This window comes from Camelus ferus, chromosome 1, assembly GCF_009834535.1.
Source record: "Camelus ferus isolate YT-003-E chromosome 1, BCGSAC_Cfer_1.0, whole genome shotgun sequence".
NCBI classification, from domain to species: domain Eukaryota; kingdom Metazoa; phylum Chordata; class Mammalia; order Artiodactyla; family Camelidae; genus Camelus; species Camelus ferus.
In genome coordinates, this window is record NC_045696.1 from 40,860,801 (window position 1) to 40,881,775 (window position 20,975).

Genomic DNA, 20,975 nt, shown 5'->3' on the forward strand with positions numbered 1-20,975 from the left:
CCATATAGCAAAAGAACAAAATGTTTTTTTGTGTGTAGTTACTATTTAGATTTGATTAGTTGGACATACGAATTTGTAGTATTCTTGTTAAGAAATATTTCATAAATATATGTATATTCACGTATGACTGAAGAATTGTGCTGTACACCAGAAATTGACACAACATTCTAAACTGACTATAACTCAATTTTAAAAAAATCTCAAAAAAAGAGAAATATTTCAAATTTGACCAGTGCTTTTCTGTTGAATATGATCCCAAGTGATTACATTTTCGTTTAATTCCTTTCCCTTAAGGGGGCAACACTTTAGTAAGTTTATACATTTAAACTAATATTCTTGGAATTCTATCAATAGGGGAGATACTCTTATTGAGAGAATGTGTAATTGAAGCAATTTATTTTTCTTAAAAAACTCAAAAATGTGACAAAATCCTTATTTTTTGGTCCTAGTGGGAAGTTCTGCCATTTAGCCTGCTTTAAAGAATCTGCCTAAGTTAGGGATTTTTACTTGTAAAAATTTAATTTCTTATATATTGTGTACTAAAATTGTAAACGGTGACTGGAACCTCAGCTTTTGAGAATTCTGAGGGAATTTAACTATTTTAAGTGGCTGTTTCCTGGCCCCAAAACAATTCATACTTTTGTGAAAGTTTTTTTTTTAATTTATTATTTAAACCATATATAAATGAAAATAAAATTTATTTCATACTTTTTTTCCCCTTAAACATAGTAGACTAAACATAACTGCTTAATGATTTACTTGATAATTTACTAAATGATGTGGTATTATTTTGCTTTAGTATATAACAAATACAGTGATGCCATTAGAGTTTTTTTGTTCCTCTAACATATATTGAATTTTTACTGTAAGCCAGGCACTGCTCTAGGCATAATATCGCTATAATTTTGTACTAAGTATTCCCATACTTTGCATTCTTGGCCCAATTTTATACTTTCCCCTTCATGCCACTGTCTGGCATAATGCTAAGAGTATAAATTCTGGAACCAGACTGGTAAAATTTGAATCCTGACTCCCACTTAATAAATGTGTGACTGTAAGCTACACAACCACTCTTTCCCTCAGTTTTTGCATCTGTAAGCTGGGGCCAGTGATGTAACCTATTTCGTAGGGTTATTGCGAGAGTGTAAAAAAACACATGTGAAATGTTTGGAACAGTGGCTGGCACAAAGTTAGTGCTGTAGAAAGTGTTAGTCATTACTACTGCTATGGCCGTTTCTGTTACTTTGACTTCTCAGTGTTGTCAGCCTGTTTGCCCTGTCTCCTCTTTTTAAATTTCTTTAATCTTAGAAAACAGGAAACTAAGCTTGCTGAAACTAAGTGTAAAATAAGAGTAAATTAACTATATAAAACCTGAGATTGCCTTTCAAGAAAACAAAATGGCTTGACATTACATTTTAGCTGCTGAGAAACTTCTTTCCTTAGACATAGCCTTTAACAGGCTGTACTTATAGATGAATACTGAGGAAAAAGAAATAAGAAATAAAATTTATCTTAATAAACAGGACTTGTTTTTCAGGGAAAAAGATCTTGAAGAAGCTCTGGAAGCAGGAGGTTGTGATCTTGAAACTTTGAGAAATATAATTCAAGGGAGACCGCTGCCTGCTGATCTGAGGGCTAAAGTTTGGAAGGTAACTGGAAACTAAAACAAATAAAATGTAATCACTTAAGAATAATATTTTAGAATTTTTATTTTCAGTTGTTTTACTTGCAAAAGATTATAATCTTATGAACATGCCACATTTAAAAATTTTATCAAACAGAGCAGCTTAGTAAAATGTGTGTTTCCATAGTGGTTTATTGAATTGGTATATTTAATAATTTAGGCTTTGAGAGGTAATTTTTTTTCTTTTGTAGCCATTAGAAATGATGTTTATGATGATTGTTTAATGAAATGGAAAAATGCAACCAATGAGTAAAATAGGATATATAATTGTAGATGTAGAATGATCTCAGCTATGTTAAAAAAGGATGGGAAGAAGTAGGCATCTGGGTGTTACAGGAGATTTACAGGAGTATTACAGGAGATTTCCTTTGCTTTATTTTCCTCTTCAGCTGCTCTCCAGTATGTGTGTGTTATCATTTTTTAACTTTAAATTAAGATTTTGTTATGATTAAAAAAAGAAATAGTTACCTTGTTAAAACATGTGTAAACAAAGGATAAGGTAAAAATCATCTGTTACCTACCACCTATAGGTAAAACGCATCTTTTTACTTTTTCCCCCTCTGCACATATATATGTAACAAATGGAATTATGCCTGTACATAGCATTCTGAATGTTTTATTACAGGAATTTTTAAAAACACGTACAAAAGTAGAGAAACTTGTATAGTGAACCCTCGTGTACCCATCACTTAGCTTTAACTATTGTCAACAGTTGGCCAGTCTTGTTTGATTAGTATCCTCATTCTTTCCTCACAACCCCACCCACCGGATTATTTTAAAGCAGATCCTTGGTAGCACACTAAAATAATTCAGTTTGAAAGTCTGAAAGTTATGAAGACTTTTAAAATAATTGTAACACCATTAAATTTAAAAGAATAGTGATTACTTAATGTGTCTTCACATGGCTGAAGGGATGGGGGAGCTCTCTGGGAGTCTCTAAGAGGGGTGATCCTACTTATTAGGGCCCCATCCTCATGACCTAATCGCTTCCCAAAGGCCCCACTTCCAAATTAGGGCCTTAGGTTTCAACATATGAATTTGGGGGAGGGGATGCAAACATTCAGTCTATAACATTGATGATGTTTACTTGAAATAAATTTACATATGTAACTATGTAAATATTTTGTGTAATTCATTTGATTCACCTGATTAACATGAAGTAGTAAAATTTAATCTAGATATATTACTTTGTAATTTTTGAAGTATGCATTATTATTCCTAATAATACAACATTATAATATTAGGCCTCCATTATTATAGCATATTTTCCAAGAATGAAAAATAACATGTGAAGCTAGCTTTTTTTTTTAAATCTTTCTTCCAGATTGCTCTAAATGTTGCAGGAAAAGGAGATAGTTTGGCATCATGGGATGGTATTTTAGACCTACCAGAACAGAATACTATTCACAAAGATTGTCTGGAGTTAATTGGTAGGTTAAATAATTGTTTTCAAACAGCGAAAAATTTTGCAAATAATAATTTTTGGGTGGAGGAGTCACTCTTTAGTAGAGTTATCTTGTTATAATTTGGGGTATGTTGAATTTGTAAAGGGCTAATAAATAGTTTTGGAACTTCTCTTTTGAAATTCTTATGAAATAATGTCTAATATTTTAAGAAAGAGAGTCTGATTTTTAATGTTACTTTTGCATTATATTTTTTTAACATTTTTTATTGATTTATAATCATTTTACAATGTTGTGTCAAATTCCAGTGTAAAGCAGAATTTTTCAGTTATACATGAACATATATATAACTTCTGCATTATATGTTTATTTCTTCAAGTACTTCTACAGTTTTGTGGCAGTTTTTAAATAGCTTTTTGTATAATTGAAGATCTGTATGATTGTATACAGTCCTCAAATGAAAGTCATAGGTCAAGATCTGTTATAGAAAAACTTGTAAACCTTGGGTGAATAGGTTTCCAGTCACCTCATGAGGTCTTTTTGAAGGTTAAATTAATTTGATTTGTATTTCTCTTTTTTAATTCATCTGTAGTCCATTGGTGTCTTTTTGTTTTTCTCTATGTTATATTTTAGTTGAATTATTGATTAAGTAGACTTTTGGGTACTGACCTCAGAAACATTGCTGATGTGGACAAAGGAAGGGAATTTGGTGGTGGAGAGTGAATCACTTTCCCTCCCCTTGACAAAGCTCTAGTTGCAGCTGCCCATCTTGAGGTAGATGATAATCTGTTGTTTGGAAAATACTTTTTTGCTTTTCAGAAAGGTGGGTTACGCTTACCTTTCCTACTGTCTGCTTTAGATTGTCCATTCTTATGTTTAACATATATATAGGTCAAGTATATTAAGTTAGTAAATACTGACTAGCTAGTAAATATGAGTAAGTATAAGGAAAAATGTGCTTTTTATGTAGTTTTATTTTGCCCTTGGCATTTTCTAAATGCAGTAAGATAGAATTGTATGTTTGTAAATAAGTGTTATATCCAAAAACTGAGCCTCTAACAGATGCCTGGTGACTTTGTTTTGACACTTATTTTCTAGGCCAGCTTTCAGTGCCAGAAGAGAAGGCAGCAGAATTACTTTTGGATATTGAATCTGTAATTACCTTTTATTGTAAATCACGTAACGTTAAATATAGCACGTCCCTTAGCTGGATACATCTACTCAAACCATTGATGCATCTTCAACTTCCACGCAGCGATTTATACAACTGCTTTTATGCTATCATGAATAAGTACATTCCCAGGTAAAATGTGATTTAGTTATTACAGTTTTACAAATGAATGAAGGCCTAGATTGCGTTGAACTAAAGTTGTTAAATTTACTGTGGTGGTAAAGTAAAATATTCAAATAATGTTTACAGTTGTTTGAATCATAATTGTTATTAACTATTTTATGTTTATAAACATTTTGTAAAGGATTCTTTAATTAAGAATTTATGTTTCTAAAGGTTATATATGCAGCATAACTATACTTTTTTGGTGGTATTTCTATTTTAATTTCTTACTTATAAAATAAAAATAACATTATAGTGTCTTAAGTAAAAAGTAAAATTTTTGGAGTGCTGCTACTGTAAGTGAGGTGCTGAGGTTACAGCTTGGAATGTAGTCTTAGAAATACAGGCATTGAACAAGTAATTAGAAATGTGCAGAGTGTTAGAAAGGTGAAATATAGAGTGCTATGAGAGTGTGTAACGGGGGTGATCTAACTTTCCCTGGAGGTCAGGGAGGTTCTCCCTGGGCAGGTGACACTTAAATTAAGTCTAGACAGATGTGTAGGTTGTTGTGGAGAGGAGAGGAGTTGGCAGAGGCGGCACTCATGAGGCCAGAAAGAATTCTTGTAGTTCTCAGTGCTGTGGATCAGGTGGTTCGGATTTTAGAACCAAAAGGATCTTGTGACATAATCTAGACCAGTGATTTGGCTGCACAGTGAACACTGGATATGCATTGGCATCAGTGAAGGAGTTTAAAAAAATCCTGATGCCTGTTTACATACCTGACTGATTAAATTTCTAAAGAGGACATCCATGCTCAATGTTTGTTTAGGCTTAGAGCTTTTTAATTGATGGCAGTGTGCAGCCAGAGATGCTGTCCACATTGTAGCATATATCATTACTTTATTTCTTTTTATTGCTGAGTAATCTTATTGTATGCACATAGCACACTTTATTTACTCAGGCAACAGTTGAAGGACATTTGGATTGTTTTCACTTTTTGCCTATTATGGTCATGCTGCTGTGAACACTTCTGTACAAGTGTTTGTGTGGACTTGTGTTTCATTTCTTTTGGGTATGTACTGTAGGAGTGAAATTGCTGAATCATATGGTAACTCTGTGTTTAACCCTTTGAGGAGTTGCCAGATTTTTCCACAATAACTGCGTCATTTTATGTTCCCACCAGCAGTGAATGAAGATCCCGGTTTCAATACATCCTTGTCAGTTTTTTTAAATTATATCCAGACTGAGTGTTGTCTCATTATGGTTTTGATTTGTATTTCCGTGACAAGTAATGATTTTTGACATTTTTTTTCATGTGTTTAGTGGCAGTTTGTCTATCTCCATTGGAGAAATGTCTGTTCAGCCAAAGAACTTACTTAAAACATACTGGTCCTTGAAGCTCCCAATATAAATAGACTATGTAGAACCATGTAGATTTTTTTTTAAACTCCCAGGTGATTCTAATGTACACCAGTTTCTTTACAGTTTGCTTTTTTAGAGACTGTACGTCTACCATCATACCACTTGTTGAAATATTTTATATATGTGGAAGGGTAGTATGGCATAATGACTTAATGCCCAGTTTCTGTTACATGACCTGGGTGAGCTACTTTACCACAGCTAAGCTTCAGTTTTCTCATCTGTAAAATGGGGATGATAACAGTATCTTTCGTATAGTTGCTTGTAAACATAAAACGAGATAACTTTGTAAAGTATCTGCTGTAGTGTCTGGTTGCATGGTTATTTCCTCAATAAATACTGACCTTTATTATGATAGCCTGTACTTAGAGCTGTTTACATTTTTAATGATTTATTAGGCACAAGGAAACAAGGCAGGAAGTGGTACAGTTATTCAGTAAGGTCAGTGTTTGGCACCTCCTGGGATTCACCCTGAGCATCTGGTACCCAGGCCACTTCAGCAGCTTCTAAGGCTCTGGGTCCACCTTTTTGAAATGTTCACCTATGGCCATTTCAGACTTGTGCCTTTGCTGAAGGATTCCTAATTGAGTACGTTAACTGTGAAGCTAACCGGAAGCCTTCCTAGGAGTTTCTTCTTCTTTGACAGGGAGGAAGGGAGCTGGACTTCCTCAGGACTCTGCAGATATCCTTTTGGGATCTAGAACTTACCAAAATAACTAAGTGATCTCACTGTTTTCGGTAGTCCTTGGAGTCCTTTCTTTTGAGTGCTTCCCTGGGTTCATCTGGAAAGAATCTCCCTAGAGTTGGCTGTACACCTGCTGTTTCTACAAACTTTTTGTCAGGTCTTGTATATGAGGTATTAACAAGAGACCTCTGCCCAGTTGTGTCAGGCTTGCTGTGAATGCGATGGTGGTTAGATGTTCTGGGGAAGGGAGGGGAGGTGGGTATTGCAGGAGGATCAGTTACTGATATGACCATTTCTGACCTATTAAAACAAGAAACTTTGCTTCTCTTGTCTTTTAGGGATTGTTCTCTGAAGGGGAGACCATTTCATCTTTTCCGATTACTCATCCAATATCATGAACCTGAGCTTTGTTCTTTTCTTGATACAAAGAAAATTACTCCTGACTCCTATGCACTCAACTGGGTAATAAAGTGAAAGTAGGAGCACTTAATGAAAAATAGCTTTCTATAAAACTATAGTTAGGATTTTTTTTCCCCAAGGAAGAGAAAGAAAAGCACTAAATTATAGACCATTACAATTTAAACCAAAGGGGTACAATTATTGGCATTTCAGAAATCATTATTTTGCTTTTCACTTACATTAACTTAAATGTAATATGAAGTTTAGCCTTTTGTTGTTTTACATATATATGTAAATATATGTAACATTTACATATATATGTATATAATATATGTAAATATATGGATCAGTTCACTTTAAAACTTTCTGTGATTAAATTGTTGATTGCATTTATAAGAATTGATACCCAGTCACAAAGAAAATGACTTAAAATTATTAAATAACTAATATAAGAGAATATAAAGTACATCTCAGTGCTCTATCATTCTGCATTTGTATTTTAAATGGAAAGTTTTATTATTCTAGGTCAGTGATTCTCAAACCTTTTGGTCTTGATCTTTTATGCTCATTTATTGAGGATCCATAATTTATGTGGATTATGTTGGTTAGAAATTAAGAAATTTTAAGCCATCTGTTAATTCATTTAGAAGTAGTGATAAATCTAATACATGTTAACATTAAGAGCTTATTTTTAAATGAAAAATAACTATATTTTCCATAAGAAAATCAGTGAGAATAGTGACATTTTTAAATAATTTTGCAAATCTCATTAATATTTGGTTAGATCACAGGCAGGTACATTCTCGTATCTGCTTCTTTATTCAATCTGTAATGATATCATACTTTATGTAGCCTTTGAAAAATTCTATTAGTTCATTTGTGAGAGAATGAATATGAAAAAGGAAAAATCTAAGTATTATTATGAAAATAGCTTTGACCTCACAATCTCTCCTGGAAATACTCCTGGGGAGTTCCAAGTCTCCTTAGACCACACTTTGAGAACTGCTCTTCTAGGTTAACTTAAAGATCTTTCTAAAACAATGATTGGGTGCTAGAAGAATATTCAAAAATTTAACACATTCCTTGATCATATCTTACCTAACTTTTCTTCAGAAAGGATTCCATATCTGCCACTTGTTAACTGTTGATTAAAGACACTTAGCCTCTGAGCTTTCATTTCCTCGTCTATAAAATGGGAATACTAATAGTACCCACCTCTGAGGGTGATGGGATTAGGAAACAATCAGGAAATGGTGAGGAGAGAATCCTAACTGGTTTCAGCTCTGGCATGCTAAATCTCAAATTGCAGCAGCCTACTCTTTAGTTCCCTCTTGGCTACAGTCTTGTCATTTTGAGTAAAAATAATAAAATACCTGTAAAATTGTAGTTTCTCTGAGATTCATTAAATCTACTTACTTGTGTGGAAGTAAGAAACTTTGTTTTAAGCATTCTGGTACTTTAATAAAGATCTCTCTGGTGATATCATGCCTGGGAAATGGACATTTCTGTGGCCAGAACTCTGAATTAGTATTCCGTGCTGGTAGCAGATTTTAACTGATGACTGAAACAACCAGCTTCTCTTTGTTCATGCCCCAGGTAACTTCATTCTTGCTGCTGGTATCATATCTATGGAATGGAGTCCTTTTATTTTTCAATCATGAGATGAAACAAAACAAATTCCTAAATCTCAAAAACTCATACCTGTGAACAAAGCAGTGGTAATTTCAGTTTAGCTAAGTGAGTTTAATGATGACCATATCTTGCTCTTCTGTTTGTGTTGACATCTTCCATGTTGTAATGGCAGTTTTTAAATAACTACAGAAAACATCAGAAGCAGTGTGTACTTCAAAAGCTTTGTGGTCACCTGCAGTAGCAGTTACATGGGCTGCAGAGTCGTGGTCCTTTTTTCTAGTCCAAACACTACCACTCACGAGCTCTGTGATGCTAGGAGTTATTTAATGCAAGTCTATTTTCTAACCTGTAAAACGGGGAGAAAAATTTGTACTTTGAACGCCTGTTGTGAGAATATTTAAAATAAGAGTTATTTATTAAAAGATACATGGTAGTAGTTTAGTACCTGGCACTAAACATACGTGTTCCCATTTGCTCCCTGTAGTCATTAAATATGTTTTAAATTTAAACCTGTAGATGGGATTGTTTCAGTGTCTAATAAAAATGGAATGACCTAAAAACATCACTGAATTCATGCAGTTTAAAGCACAGTTGAGCGCTAGAGAAGCTTATACATTAACAATTATTTTATTTGAAATAGAAAACCATAGAGCTGAAACCTAATGAGGGACATGAATGTTGTCTCACCTATTTCAAATGAAGTAAAGTAAGCTTGGGAAGTAATTCGCCTTTATATTGCCATTAAAATTTCCCTTGATGCTCTTAATTTAAATTACCATGCTTGATCCTCACAATTACCTTGCAAGTTAAGTACTGTAATACTTACATCATAGAGCTGGTGGGTAACTGCTAGTTATCACGCTATGGCACATATGTGCTAGTGTATATATACTAGGTTAATTATCTTTCTTTTCACAACAGTGATAGAAGATAGGTAGTAGTATTCCTTTTTTTAAACAGAAGTAGAAATGGAAGCTTAGAGGTTAAGTGACATGCCCTAAGTCATACAGCTAGTAAGTGGCTTCATTGTGCCTCGAATCCACATGTTCTGTCTTTGGGTTATGTACAGTAAAATTAAGGTGTACATTTAAGCAGACAGTTTGATGTGTTACGTATTTGCCTCAATATTTTTAAAAGAGTAAGTCATTTCCAGTGGTTTATATCTCTCATTTCATGTCCTAATTACAGCTTGGAAGCCTTTTTGCATGTTACTGTTCCATTGAAGTCACTCAGGCAATATGGGATGGATATCTACAACAAGCAGATCCATTTTTTATTTATTTCTTAATGTTAATAATCCTTGTTAATACAAAGTAAGTATCAAGTTGGCTAAATTTTTCTCTGTTCTCAGGGTGCTCTGTTAATACTTAACTCAAATTCATCTGATTCTCTTTTACAGAGAAGTCATCTTAGCACAGGAGTCTGACAGCAAAGAAGAAGTTATCCGTAAGTATAATTTAATGTGGAGAAAACATTTCAAGTCACTTACTTTTCTAAAACTCAATTTCCTCATCTATACATTTAGGAGATTAGTCTAGAAGACTTCTGAGGTTTCTTTCAACTCTTAGACACTCTTCAGCTACAGACCTCAAAGACTGTTTCCCCTGATTTTACTACCCTCATTCATTCCTTCCATATTTTTTTACTCTTTCAAATTTTTCTCAGATACTGTTTCTTCAGTTTCGTTGTTCAACTAAAGTGCCCTCCTTTCTCTCCTCTTCCCTTCCTTCTTCCTTAATTTCCCTTTAAATACTCAGCTCTCGTAAGCATCTCCATTGTTGAAATCTTGGTTCTCCTTTTGGATTCTCCACAGTCTAGACCCTACATGGATCGAGTTACTTTCTCTCTGTATTGCCTGGCACTTTGTACTGTCTGTGTTTTAGTGTTTATCTCACTACTTTATATTGTTTTATCTTTGTATTTCTCAAACAAGACAGAGTTCCATAAGTCAGGAACCATTTCTTGTCATTTTTTATTTCCAGGGGCCTGACATTTAATATGTGTTTGTTAAATAAACCACAATCTTCCAGTCAAGGCTAATGAATATGATTTGATTGCCCTGACACCACCATTCACTAACAACAGAATTGCGTTAGCAGTTTCAGCTCCTTTTGGGGGAATCCACTTCTCCCCAAGGAGTTTTCGGTGCATCACTGTTGAGATTCCATTTAGATAGTTATAATGTTGAAGATATTCCAACTTTGATATGTAAATAATGTTCATTATTCACAGGTAAAAATTTTTATATTATAATATGTTTATGATTGTAGAGTTCTTGGAAAATACTCCATCCAGTTTGAATCTAGAAGATATAGAAGACCTTTTCTCTCTGGCTCAGTATTACTGCAGTAAAACACCAGCTTCATTTAGGAAGGTATGAAACCAGAAATGACCTACTTCAGTATTTCACATCTTGTGCATTGTTTTATTGTTTATGTTGTATCCACATCAGGTAAAATACTCTAGGTTGTCATTCTTTTCATGTGTTACAGTTTTGTGTGATTTTTTTCACTGTAAATACTCTCCCTAATGGAGAAACAGACATTTAAAAAGATAGTATACAAATACACTAGGAACCCTTTTACCTCTACTCTGATTATTATTTCTGATCAATCATGAGAAAATTGACTGTGAGGTATTTCTTAAATTAATGCTTTCTTGACTTTAAAAATTATATTACAAAAATCTGATGAAGGGTGTATAATTATACTTGCTTTATCTGAAGTTCAGCTTTGCACAACCTTAATGACATGGACCCATCTTTTAAACAAAGAAGGGTCACTTAGCTCCACTGAGACCTAGAACCTTCCTCAGATCAGACAGGTACTTTCAAGAGAAAGGACACCAGATTAAAAGCCTGAGTGGTGTGAACTCCTAGAAAGTAAAACTTGAAGAAGCAAAAGCTAATAGTGCAGGAGGCACAGACTTACATTTATAAACGGTATGTGACCTCAGGTGCTCATGAGAGCATGACTGTCTTTTCTGTTCAAGATGTTGTACCATAATAATTGCTAGTTGGAAGTTATGTCTCTGAAACATTAAAATAAGTTAAAATATGTTCAGTATAGTGTGTTCAGAAGGCAGATAAGAGAAAACTTTTAAGAACATTTCCCTCAAAACTAATTAATTACAAAAGAGATTTATTTCTGGAACTAATTTCAGCTATTTTAATAATTTCCTTATGTAGATCACCTCAGTTCCCCAAAATGTTGACTAAATTAGATGGAGTTAGATGATAGGATAGTGACTATGATACTGGATGAAAAAGAAATCTTATCCTTTTTTTTTTCTTCAGTCTTTTAAGAGAAATAGCTTTTATTCTTCAGACATGGTAAATAATCTGCACTGGCATTTGCTAATTAGAGCAGTCTTTAGCAGTATATTATACAATTAATGCCATGTTTTTGTTTTTATTATGTTAAAATATAGAAAGTTTGAGTAACCATTTAAAAATTTAGTATTTAAATATAGGTAATAGTATTAAAAAAAAAGCTATGTAAAATGTGGGGTTTTTCTGTAGTCTTTCTTTTTTTATTTTTTATGAAGTGTAGTTGATTTGCAATGTTAATTTCAGGTGTATAGGAAAGAGATTCAGATATACATACACATATATATACACACACGTATTTTCAGTTCTTTTCCATTATAGCTTATTATAAGAAGTTGAATATAGTTCCCTGTGCTATATAGTAGGTTCTAATTGCTTATCCATTTTTATACATAATAGTGTGTATCTGTTAATCTCAAACTCCTAATTTATCCCTCCTCCCCTTCCCCTTTGGTAACCATAGTTCGTTTTCTGTGTCTGTGAGTCTATTTCTGGTTTGTAAATAAAATTTGTATCTTTTTTTAGATTCCACATATAAGTGATATATAATATTTGTTTTTTTATCTGCTTAGTCTTTCATTTTGTGTGAACTCTACTTTATATGTAGTCTCTCTGTAGCTTTTAGCCTATAAGATTTGAGATGATAAGTTTTGAAAATCACATGACTCAAAGATATTATATAATTATTTTACTTTTTATCTTGGTCTATTAAGAATAGTTTTAGGAAGAAAGTTTGATTTTATTTTTTTTTCGTAATGTTTTAAAAACTCCTCTTTACACAGGATAATCACCATCTATTTGGTAGTACTTTGTTGGGAATTAAGGATGACGACGCAGATCTGAGTCAGGCTCTTTGTCTGGCCATCTCGGTGTCAGAGATCCTTCAAGCAAATCAGCTTCAAGGGGTAAGTTAAAAAACCCTGCTGTTTGTCAGAGGACTGTCCCCTTTAAATGCGAGGAATCAACATTTTCTCCCTGTTTGTTGATTCTTGCAAAATTAATTTACTATAACAATGAGGCTGTTTTGCTTTTTTTGAATGAGTAACATGTTAAATCTTCTGTCCAGATGCTCATTTTTAAACTGTTAGCTTGTGTGTTATTTTAGTTGTCAACAATTATTTTTGACACCAGTTTTTGTTAATTGCCAAATCTTTCTTTATATATGTATTTTATTATTATTATTATTATTATTATTTTTTTTTTTAATGGAGGTACTGGGGATAGAAACCAGGCCCTCATGCATGCTAAGCATGTGGTCTACTACTGAGCTATACCCATCTTCCCTTTTTTATATTTTAGCAACTGAATGTTGTATGAAGTACTTAAAGGGTGAATTTTTAACAGTTAAATTCCTGGTACTTACGTAGCTAATTTAATTACATGGTTTAATGCCAAAGGCATGTTACAAAGGAGGATTGAGAATATATCATAATTTTCTATCTATTGCTGTCTTCATGAAAATCTCATGAGCCAGTTTTTTCAACATACGTTCTTTATTGCTAACAATGTGATAGTTAACTACGTATGTGCATTTGGAAGGTAAGATGTATTTTGAAGATGGAGAGAAGAGGAATGGTTGTGGAAAGGCAGGCCTTTTACAGTAGATCTTTTTAAAACAAGCATTTCACATGCTTTTATTAGAACTATTATTAAAAAATAAATCAAAACATGTAATCCAGTTTAAAGAGACCCACGTGAACATCTTCAGTTCAGATTGGCATTGAAGAATGTCCTCTCACCCCTAAAGACATTTAATCCTTGTGTGAATTAAATTGTTGATGTGTTTGTGGGCTTATTTGCAGAAATAGGAATTGTATCTAAAGCTGTGTTTATTATAATTACATAGTGTTTTTTAAAATGTTTAACATTATATGCATTAAATTATTAAATTCCAGTATAATTGGTTTTATAGCTCAGACTAACATTCTCCTTCTACATATTTTAAGACTTTCTAATCAAGAACAGTATATACAAAATGCTTTAACTCTTTAAAATGAATACAGTTATTAAGATCTTGAGGTTATTTTCTTACATCTGTATTATGTAGGTCTTCCTAATTATATGTGAGGTTATTTTCTTACAGCTGTATTATGTGGGTCTTCCTAATTATATGTGTTCTTCTTCCCTTGGTTAATTGTTTAGATTATATGGTGTAAAATGTGACCCTCGTGGCAAATTCTATCATGTCAAATATTGTTTCCCTTTTAGGAAGGAGTCCGGTTCTTTGTGGTGGATTGCCGTCCTGCAGAACAGTACAATGCTGGGCATTTATCAACTGCTTTCCACTTAGATTCAGATCTGGTTGGTATAAATGCTGATTAAAAGTTTTTAGAAAGTAAGAGAAGAGTGGATTTTTTTTCTTTAGCCCATAAATAAATATACATGTACTGGATTGGGGAGGTTTTTCTTTCTGCTTAAGGAGAGAGTCTCTGCCCGTATTAAAGTGTTGCTTTTCACCCAGAACACCCTTTTGACATCATAAAGGGTACATGAAAACACTGTTAACTAGGACTTACTGTTGCTTTACCATTGTTATGTCAGTAAATTCTAACCTTCTTACTGTGAGCTACCTGATGGCACATTTAGTGCCTTGCACCTAGTAAGTACTCTGTGAATATTAGCTCCTCTTATGATTGGGTGATTATTCTAACCCTTCTCTTTCATCATGAGTACTTATGCATATAATAAACTAGTGTTTATGAGGTAGTATCTGACGTATGGGTGCTCAGTTATTAAAATTGCTGTCCTAGGGTCACTTTAATTAAAGGATTAGATGAAGTAGATAATTAAATATTGCCAGAGATGCTTAGAGCATTTGGTAGAGCTGAAACTGACATCATTTAAGCTGTTCGGTCCTTTTTCTATGCTAATTTTAAAAATTTATTCAAATGATTCATGAATACTTGATTTTTATTTTTTTCTTTTTTTTTAAACATTTTTTTGATTTATAATCATTTTACAACGTTGTGTCAAATGCCAGTGTTCAGCACAATTTTTCAGTTACACATGAACATATATATATTCATTGTCAAATTTTTTTCAATACTTGATTTTTCTTAAACAAAGAATATCTCCAGAGTTAATAATTACTATCAGCTTGTTTAATCTTCCAGACCTTTAATATGTATTTACATATTTCTTATTCACTTTTTTTTCTTTTGAATTTTTTACTTAACAGTTCACTTGCATTTTCACTTAACCATTTCTTAGAGATCTTTTCATTTAAGTACATTCTTTTTAATGACTGTATAGTGGTCCATGGTACAGATATGCCATAGTTTATTGCCTGATTGATGTACATTTGAAATGTTTTCAGTTTTCTTGTAATAAAACAATGCTGTAGTTAACATCCTTATACATATTTTATGGACTTGTACAAACGTTTCTGTAAAATAGAGTCCTAAAAGTAGAATTGTTGGATTGAGAGGTGTGGGCATATAGAATGTTACTAGATACTGCCGTATTGCCCTTTTAAAAGGCTGAAATCAGCTTATACTTTACAACTGTAAGTGAGAATGCTTTTTTCATACCATCAGCATTATTGGACATTACCAATTAAAAAAATTTTTATTTATTTTATTTTGGGGGGAGGGGAAGAGGTAATTAGGTTTATTTATTTATTTATTTATTTTTTAGAGGAGGTACTGGAAATTGAACCCAGGACCTCATGCATGCTAAGCATGTGCTCTACCACTTGAATTATACCTTCCCCCTCAATTTTTTTATTTTACAGGAATGATGGGTGAAAAACAGTGGTCATTCCTAGTGATGTTGAGCATCTTTTTTCAAGTGTGCTGTTAATTTATATATATTCTTTTACAATTTTTTTTTTTTTACAAATTACAAATCCATTTTTCTATTGGATTTTCACTATGCTTTTTATGACCATTTTAAACAGATTTTTGTATTTATTGGCATACTTGTTTTCTTGGGGGTAAGAAATTCTTTCCTTTGTTATCTCTAGTACCTGGGGTAGTGCTGATAAATAAATGGCTCCTGCTATTTCTGACTGTCCTCTAAGAAATACATGGTTTGCCATATAAGTGGAAACTAACAATATAGCTTGTTTTGATGTATTGTTTTTGCCGTGGGCTCTTCTACCCATTGTTTAACTTTTCTTGTCATGATACCTAAAGACACTGAAGCTTATTTAGGAAACTAACAGCAAAACAATTTTTTTTTCTAGTAAAGTATTTTCTTTGTATAATTTAATCTTTATGTACATTTTTAACTTTTGTTTTCTAGTGTATTAAAGGTACATTTATACACATTTCTTTTCTCTTACCCTGGGGATTTATTTATAAGCACCTTTTTTTTTTTTCCTTCATTTTCATAGCAGCAATTTAAATATTTTTTTCCCCCTGGAAAAATATTTCAGGTTTTCCAAATGTATAGGAAACACCTTAAAAAACATTTTTTTAATGGTCTAGATGCTCCAGAATCCATCCGAGTTTGCACAGTCAGTAAAATCCTTGCTGGAAGCCCAGAAGCAGTCCATCGAGTCCGGCTCCATTGCCAGTGGGGAGCACCTCTGTTTCATGGGCAGTGGCAGAGAGGAAGAAGACATGTATATGAACATGGTCCTGGCACACTTTTTACAGGTATGCCGACAGATTATTCCAGTTTTGCTTGGTTATTGCTGTCACCTTTAAGAAATTCTCATAGGTAATTTTGTGCTGTTGTCTACATTGTCAAATTTGTCTATTTTTTTAAACACCTTTTTGGTTTTGTGTCATGCCAGGAAAGGTCTTCTCCCCCAGATTTTCTTGCATGCTTTTATGATTCATTCTTTTTTATGTTTAAGTCTTGAACCATCTGGAATTTAGTTTTATGTAAGAAATGGGGTAGGAATCGAAAAGATTTTTTTTCCCAAATAGCTAGCCAGTTGTGCTGTCTATTTGAAATGCCACCTCTTTAATATACTGAATTCCTTGATGCATCAGGGTCTACTTCTGGATTATTCTGTCACATTATTCTCTGTCTGTTCGTGCCCTCATACTTTTTACAGTAGCTATATAATTCATTTTAATATCTTCACTTTGAAATCAAATAAATATACATATATACATATTCACGATATAGCCACCTCCTTTTTGTGTTTGAAGATTGTCTTTAGCACAACTTATTTGTATTAGTGATTTTATGCAATCTGTCACTTTACCTTCTCTACAAAGCTTCATTTAGTGATCGCTCTTTATTAAAGATTAGTTGTTTATTAGGCATTCTTTGGTAGTTTATAAAGTCCTCATTATGTGTGACCCTGAACAATGGAGTCAGGAAGACAGTAGGCATGGTGTTACACAAGCCACTCAATTTGTGTCCTTTTTACGGGGAATTGGGTTTGAGAAAGTTAGTCTAAAGGACAGTCCTTGAAAGACAAACTCAGAGAAGGAACAGAGTATTTGAGGGAGGGATTATAAAATAATTTTATGCCTTACTGGAAGAAAGGTTTTAGAAATTTATACAGAATAACAAAAATAGGAACTCAAACTCATTTTACTTATAAATTTAATTGGCCTATTCTAAGAATTCTCTGGTACAAACCATATATTGTGAGGGGTGTCAGATGGCAAGAATTTGGAATACTGTGAACTTTTTTTTAATAATTCAAGTTCTTGATGTGGTTTTAGAAATTTTCCCCCCAATTTTTATCATGGGAAGTTTCAAATAAACCCTGAAGTCGGGAGAATTGAACTCTATAGAAGATATAACCACATTATCACTGTTACGCTTTATTATGATAATCAACTGGTGTTTGAGTTTCCTTGATTTTCTCAAGATCTAAACCAGGAGATTTCATTTGTTATCTTTAAGTCTTTTTTAATTTATAGGTTTCCTCTCTTAATTTTTTTCTTACATATACATTAAAAAAATTTTTTTTATTTACTTATTTTATTTTAGTAGGGAGGGGAGGTAATTAGGTTTATTTATTTTTAAAGGAGGTACTGGGGATTGAACCCAGGACCTTGTGCATGCTAAGCATGTGCTCTACCACTTGAGCTATACCTTCCCCTTACATATACTTCTTGGAAAAAACTGGTTACTTTGTCTTGTAGAATTTCTCACAATCTGGATTTTGCTGATTGCATTCACATGTTGTTTATCATGTCCTGTCCCTGGTATTTCCTATAAGCTGGTAATTAGATTTAGAGACTTGATCACAGAATACTTTTAGGGGAATAGGAAGTCCTGGGTGGCGTGTACTTCCTTAGAGGTAAATACTGCCCAGTCTTTTTGTGTGTGTTTATCATTGCTTAGATTCATTAATTTTTAGTAGTTTGTAAAATGTTAACATTCTGTGATTTCTTCCTTATAATTAGCTGTATTATTTGCTTTTATATTTCTTTTTTATAAAGAACCTGAAGTATTTTTGAAAACTTTTAAAAACCATTCTAGTTATATCTAAAATTACAATTTAACTGATTTTGGTTTGACTTTTTATTGCACTATGGGAACTATAATACGTATAAAATTACAGCCTTATTGGTAGCCATGAAGTTGTCTCCTTCCCACCCAACCACCAGACCTTACAATACACAGGATAAATGTATATACCTCTCTGCGCTGAAGTCCAAAATGTCAAAGGAAAGGAAAAAACAGAAATTTAGAATATAACCTTAAATTGTACCTGTTAATGCTTATAGAACTGTCAGAAGTTTTAATTCAGTTGCATATTGGAATAATTTGAATTTTATTTTCCATTTCAGAAAAACAAAGAATATGTGAGCATTGCCAGTGGAGGATTTATGGGTAAGGTTTAAATTTATTCATCCCTTTGCCTCCACTTTTGAGAGGAAATTATATTATCACTGGAGCTGATTTGGAGTGACCAAATTAGTTAATGGGTACATATTCTGTTCAATCATCCACTATTTTCCAAAAAGGCAAGGCCAGTAGGATATACAGATAACAGACAAACATAATAGACAATTGCAATGAGTGAATATTTAGTGGAAGACTATTTTACACTTTATTTTATTTTTTTATTCAAGTTCAGTTGATTTATAATGTGTTAGTTTCTGGTGTACAGCACAGTCGTTCAGCTTTGTGTGTGTGTTTGTATTCTTTTTCATATTCTTTTCCATTATAGGTTTTTATAAGATATTGAATGTAGTTCCCTGTGCAATACATTAGAACCTTGTTGTTTATCTATTTTATATATTGTAGTTTGTGTCTGTCCTAATTTATCGTCATCCCTCCTTTCTCCTTTGGTAACTATATATTTGTTTTCTATGTCTGTGAGTCTGTTTCTATTTTGTAAATAAGTTCATTTGTATCTTTTTTTTTTCTTTTTAGATTCCACATATAAATGATACCATATGACATTTGTCTTTCTCTGTCTGACTTCACTTAGTATGATAATCTCTAGGTCCATGTTGCTGCAAATGGCATCATTTCATTCCTTTTTATGGCTGAGTAATAGTCTATTTCATATACATACCATATCTTCTTTATCCAGTCATCTCTTGATGGACACTTAGATTGCTTCCATGTCTTGGCTATTGTATATAGTACTGCTGTGAATATTAGGATACATGTGTATTTTTGAATTAGAGTTTCCTCTGGATGTGTGCCCAGGAGTGGGATTGCTGGATTATATGGTAACTCTATTTTTAGTTTTTTAAGGAATCTGCCTACTATTTGGAGAACTTTTTAAATGGATGTGTTTAATTAGCTTGTATTTATAAAAAAATTTTTTTTGTAAAGATGGGTGAAAAACTGCCCACATGACTTGTTTTTGTGAAGAAGAAGAAATAGATAGGACTGGGAACAAGAGTAAGAGGAATACTTTACATTGTATACCCTTTGTACTATTTGCTTTTTTGTTTTGTTTTGTTTTCGTTTTATTTTTAAACTTCTTGAAAGTATTAGCTGCTTATAAAGTGTTGACTGAATGGAATAATACGAATAAGCTGATGTTTTCAAATCTGCAGATAATATCTGGTAATTTAGGATAGTAAAATATTGACAGTCTCTGCCAGCAAACATTTAAGGATCTATGAAGGATTAGGTCAGGGTAATAAGACTGAAAAAGAGAGACTGTCTTTTTTTACAAATGATGTTATATAGGGATAGAAGTTGCATCTAGTAGACAAATAAGCCCCTGGAGTACTAAATGCACAGTATAGTGATTATAGACAATAATATTGTATTATAATCAGCAGACTTGCAGAGACTAGATATTAATTATTCCCACCACAAAAAAAGAAATGGTAATTATGTGACATGACAGAGGTGCAACTATTGCTACAATAAAAATCATAATACAATAATATAAATATCAAATCAACATTTTATACACTTTAAATGTACAACTATGTGAAGTATAGTTCAGTTAAAAGATGAAGAACCTATCTTACATTAGGAAAAGAGATATAAATACTGAACTGTAACTACTAGGAAAATTAATAATAAAATTAAATTAATATTTGTTGGAGGGAATAGAATCTTGAGTTTGAATCATGAGAGTCTTGTAAGATTAAGTTTTAACTTAATATCTTCTTATGTTATAATTTAGGATTTTTCATAGGTTAGGGCCTATTTCATCTTGGTCTTTGTTGATATTAGTAAGAATTAATATCTCTGTATATCATGGCCAGGTAACTAACTACCTTTGAGGCTCATACCCAGAGTGATCTACAGAAGGGGTTATTTGAATAGGCACTAATGTTAAGCAAGTATTGGCCTAAGGCCCAGTGTTATTTATTAGGAATTCTGTGACAACATGATATGAAACTTGGTTATTAAGCTTGTTTTCAAAAGTGTCTGAAAAGCATTTTTTATTAGTATATATAGTCTGGGTTTGGGAAGTTTTTTCTAAACTATGAAGTATTTCTTTTTCAAGAATAACCTCCCTTTCCATAGCAGTTAATGCCTAAGACTACTTCTTTATTATGAGAAGGATTAACTGATGTTTCCTTTGGATAAACAAAAGCCACCTTAGATTTTCTATTAATCCTTTGACATAAAAATACTGCTAAGATTTTTTATTAACACCTGAAAGACTGTCTTCCCAAGAGGAAAACATTAAGCCTATGTATACAATTATTGTCACCCTTCAGGTCAATTAAGAAACGTTTTGTGTGTGCAGAGAGGGCTTCAGAAGGAAGGAAAAGGGAGACATTTTGTAGCCTGGGGTCTTTTACTCCTTT

At 32.8% G+C, this 20,975-nt stretch overlaps 1 protein-coding gene and 1 long non-coding RNA gene across 4 annotated transcripts in view; one reads left to right on the forward strand and one right to left on the reverse strand.

Annotated features, from left to right (window-relative positions):
* The window catches only part of TBC1D23 (TBC1 domain family member 23), a 51,131-nt gene that overhangs the window by 16,040 nt on the left and 14,116 nt on the right, over nt 1–20,975 (forward strand). For 2 of the 3 annotated variants that reach the window (XM_006195636.3, XM_006195635.3), the window contains exons 2-12: nt 1,538–1,649; nt 3,009–3,114; nt 4,186–4,390; nt 6,803–6,926; nt 9,684–9,808; nt 9,895–9,941; nt 10,766–10,869; nt 12,606–12,728; nt 14,032–14,124; nt 16,254–16,424; nt 18,531–18,573. In XM_006195636.3, coding sequence (XP_006195698.2) covers nt 4,320–4,390; nt 6,803–6,926; nt 9,684–9,808; nt 9,895–9,941; nt 10,766–10,869; nt 12,606–12,728; nt 14,032–14,124; nt 16,254–16,424; nt 18,531–18,573 — 901 coding nt within the window. In that variant the 5' untranslated portion in view covers nt 1,538–1,649; nt 3,009–3,114; nt 4,186–4,319. Of the gene's footprint in view, nt 1–1,537; nt 1,650–3,008; nt 3,115–4,185; nt 4,391–6,802; nt 6,941–9,683; nt 9,809–9,894; nt 9,942–10,765; nt 10,870–12,605; nt 12,729–14,031; nt 14,125–16,253; nt 16,425–18,530; nt 18,574–20,975 lie in introns of those variants that run through there. The other variant, XM_032477761.1, reaches the window with a different exon arrangement.
* LOC116663141 lies at nt 6,334–20,812 on the reverse strand. Its single transcript, XR_004319237.1, has 4 exons — nt 20,733–20,812; nt 15,172–15,174; nt 10,068–10,074; nt 6,334–6,343 (listed from the first exon to the last, which is right to left on the reverse strand). It is a non-coding gene; the product is annotated as an uncharacterized LOC116663141 (long non-coding RNA).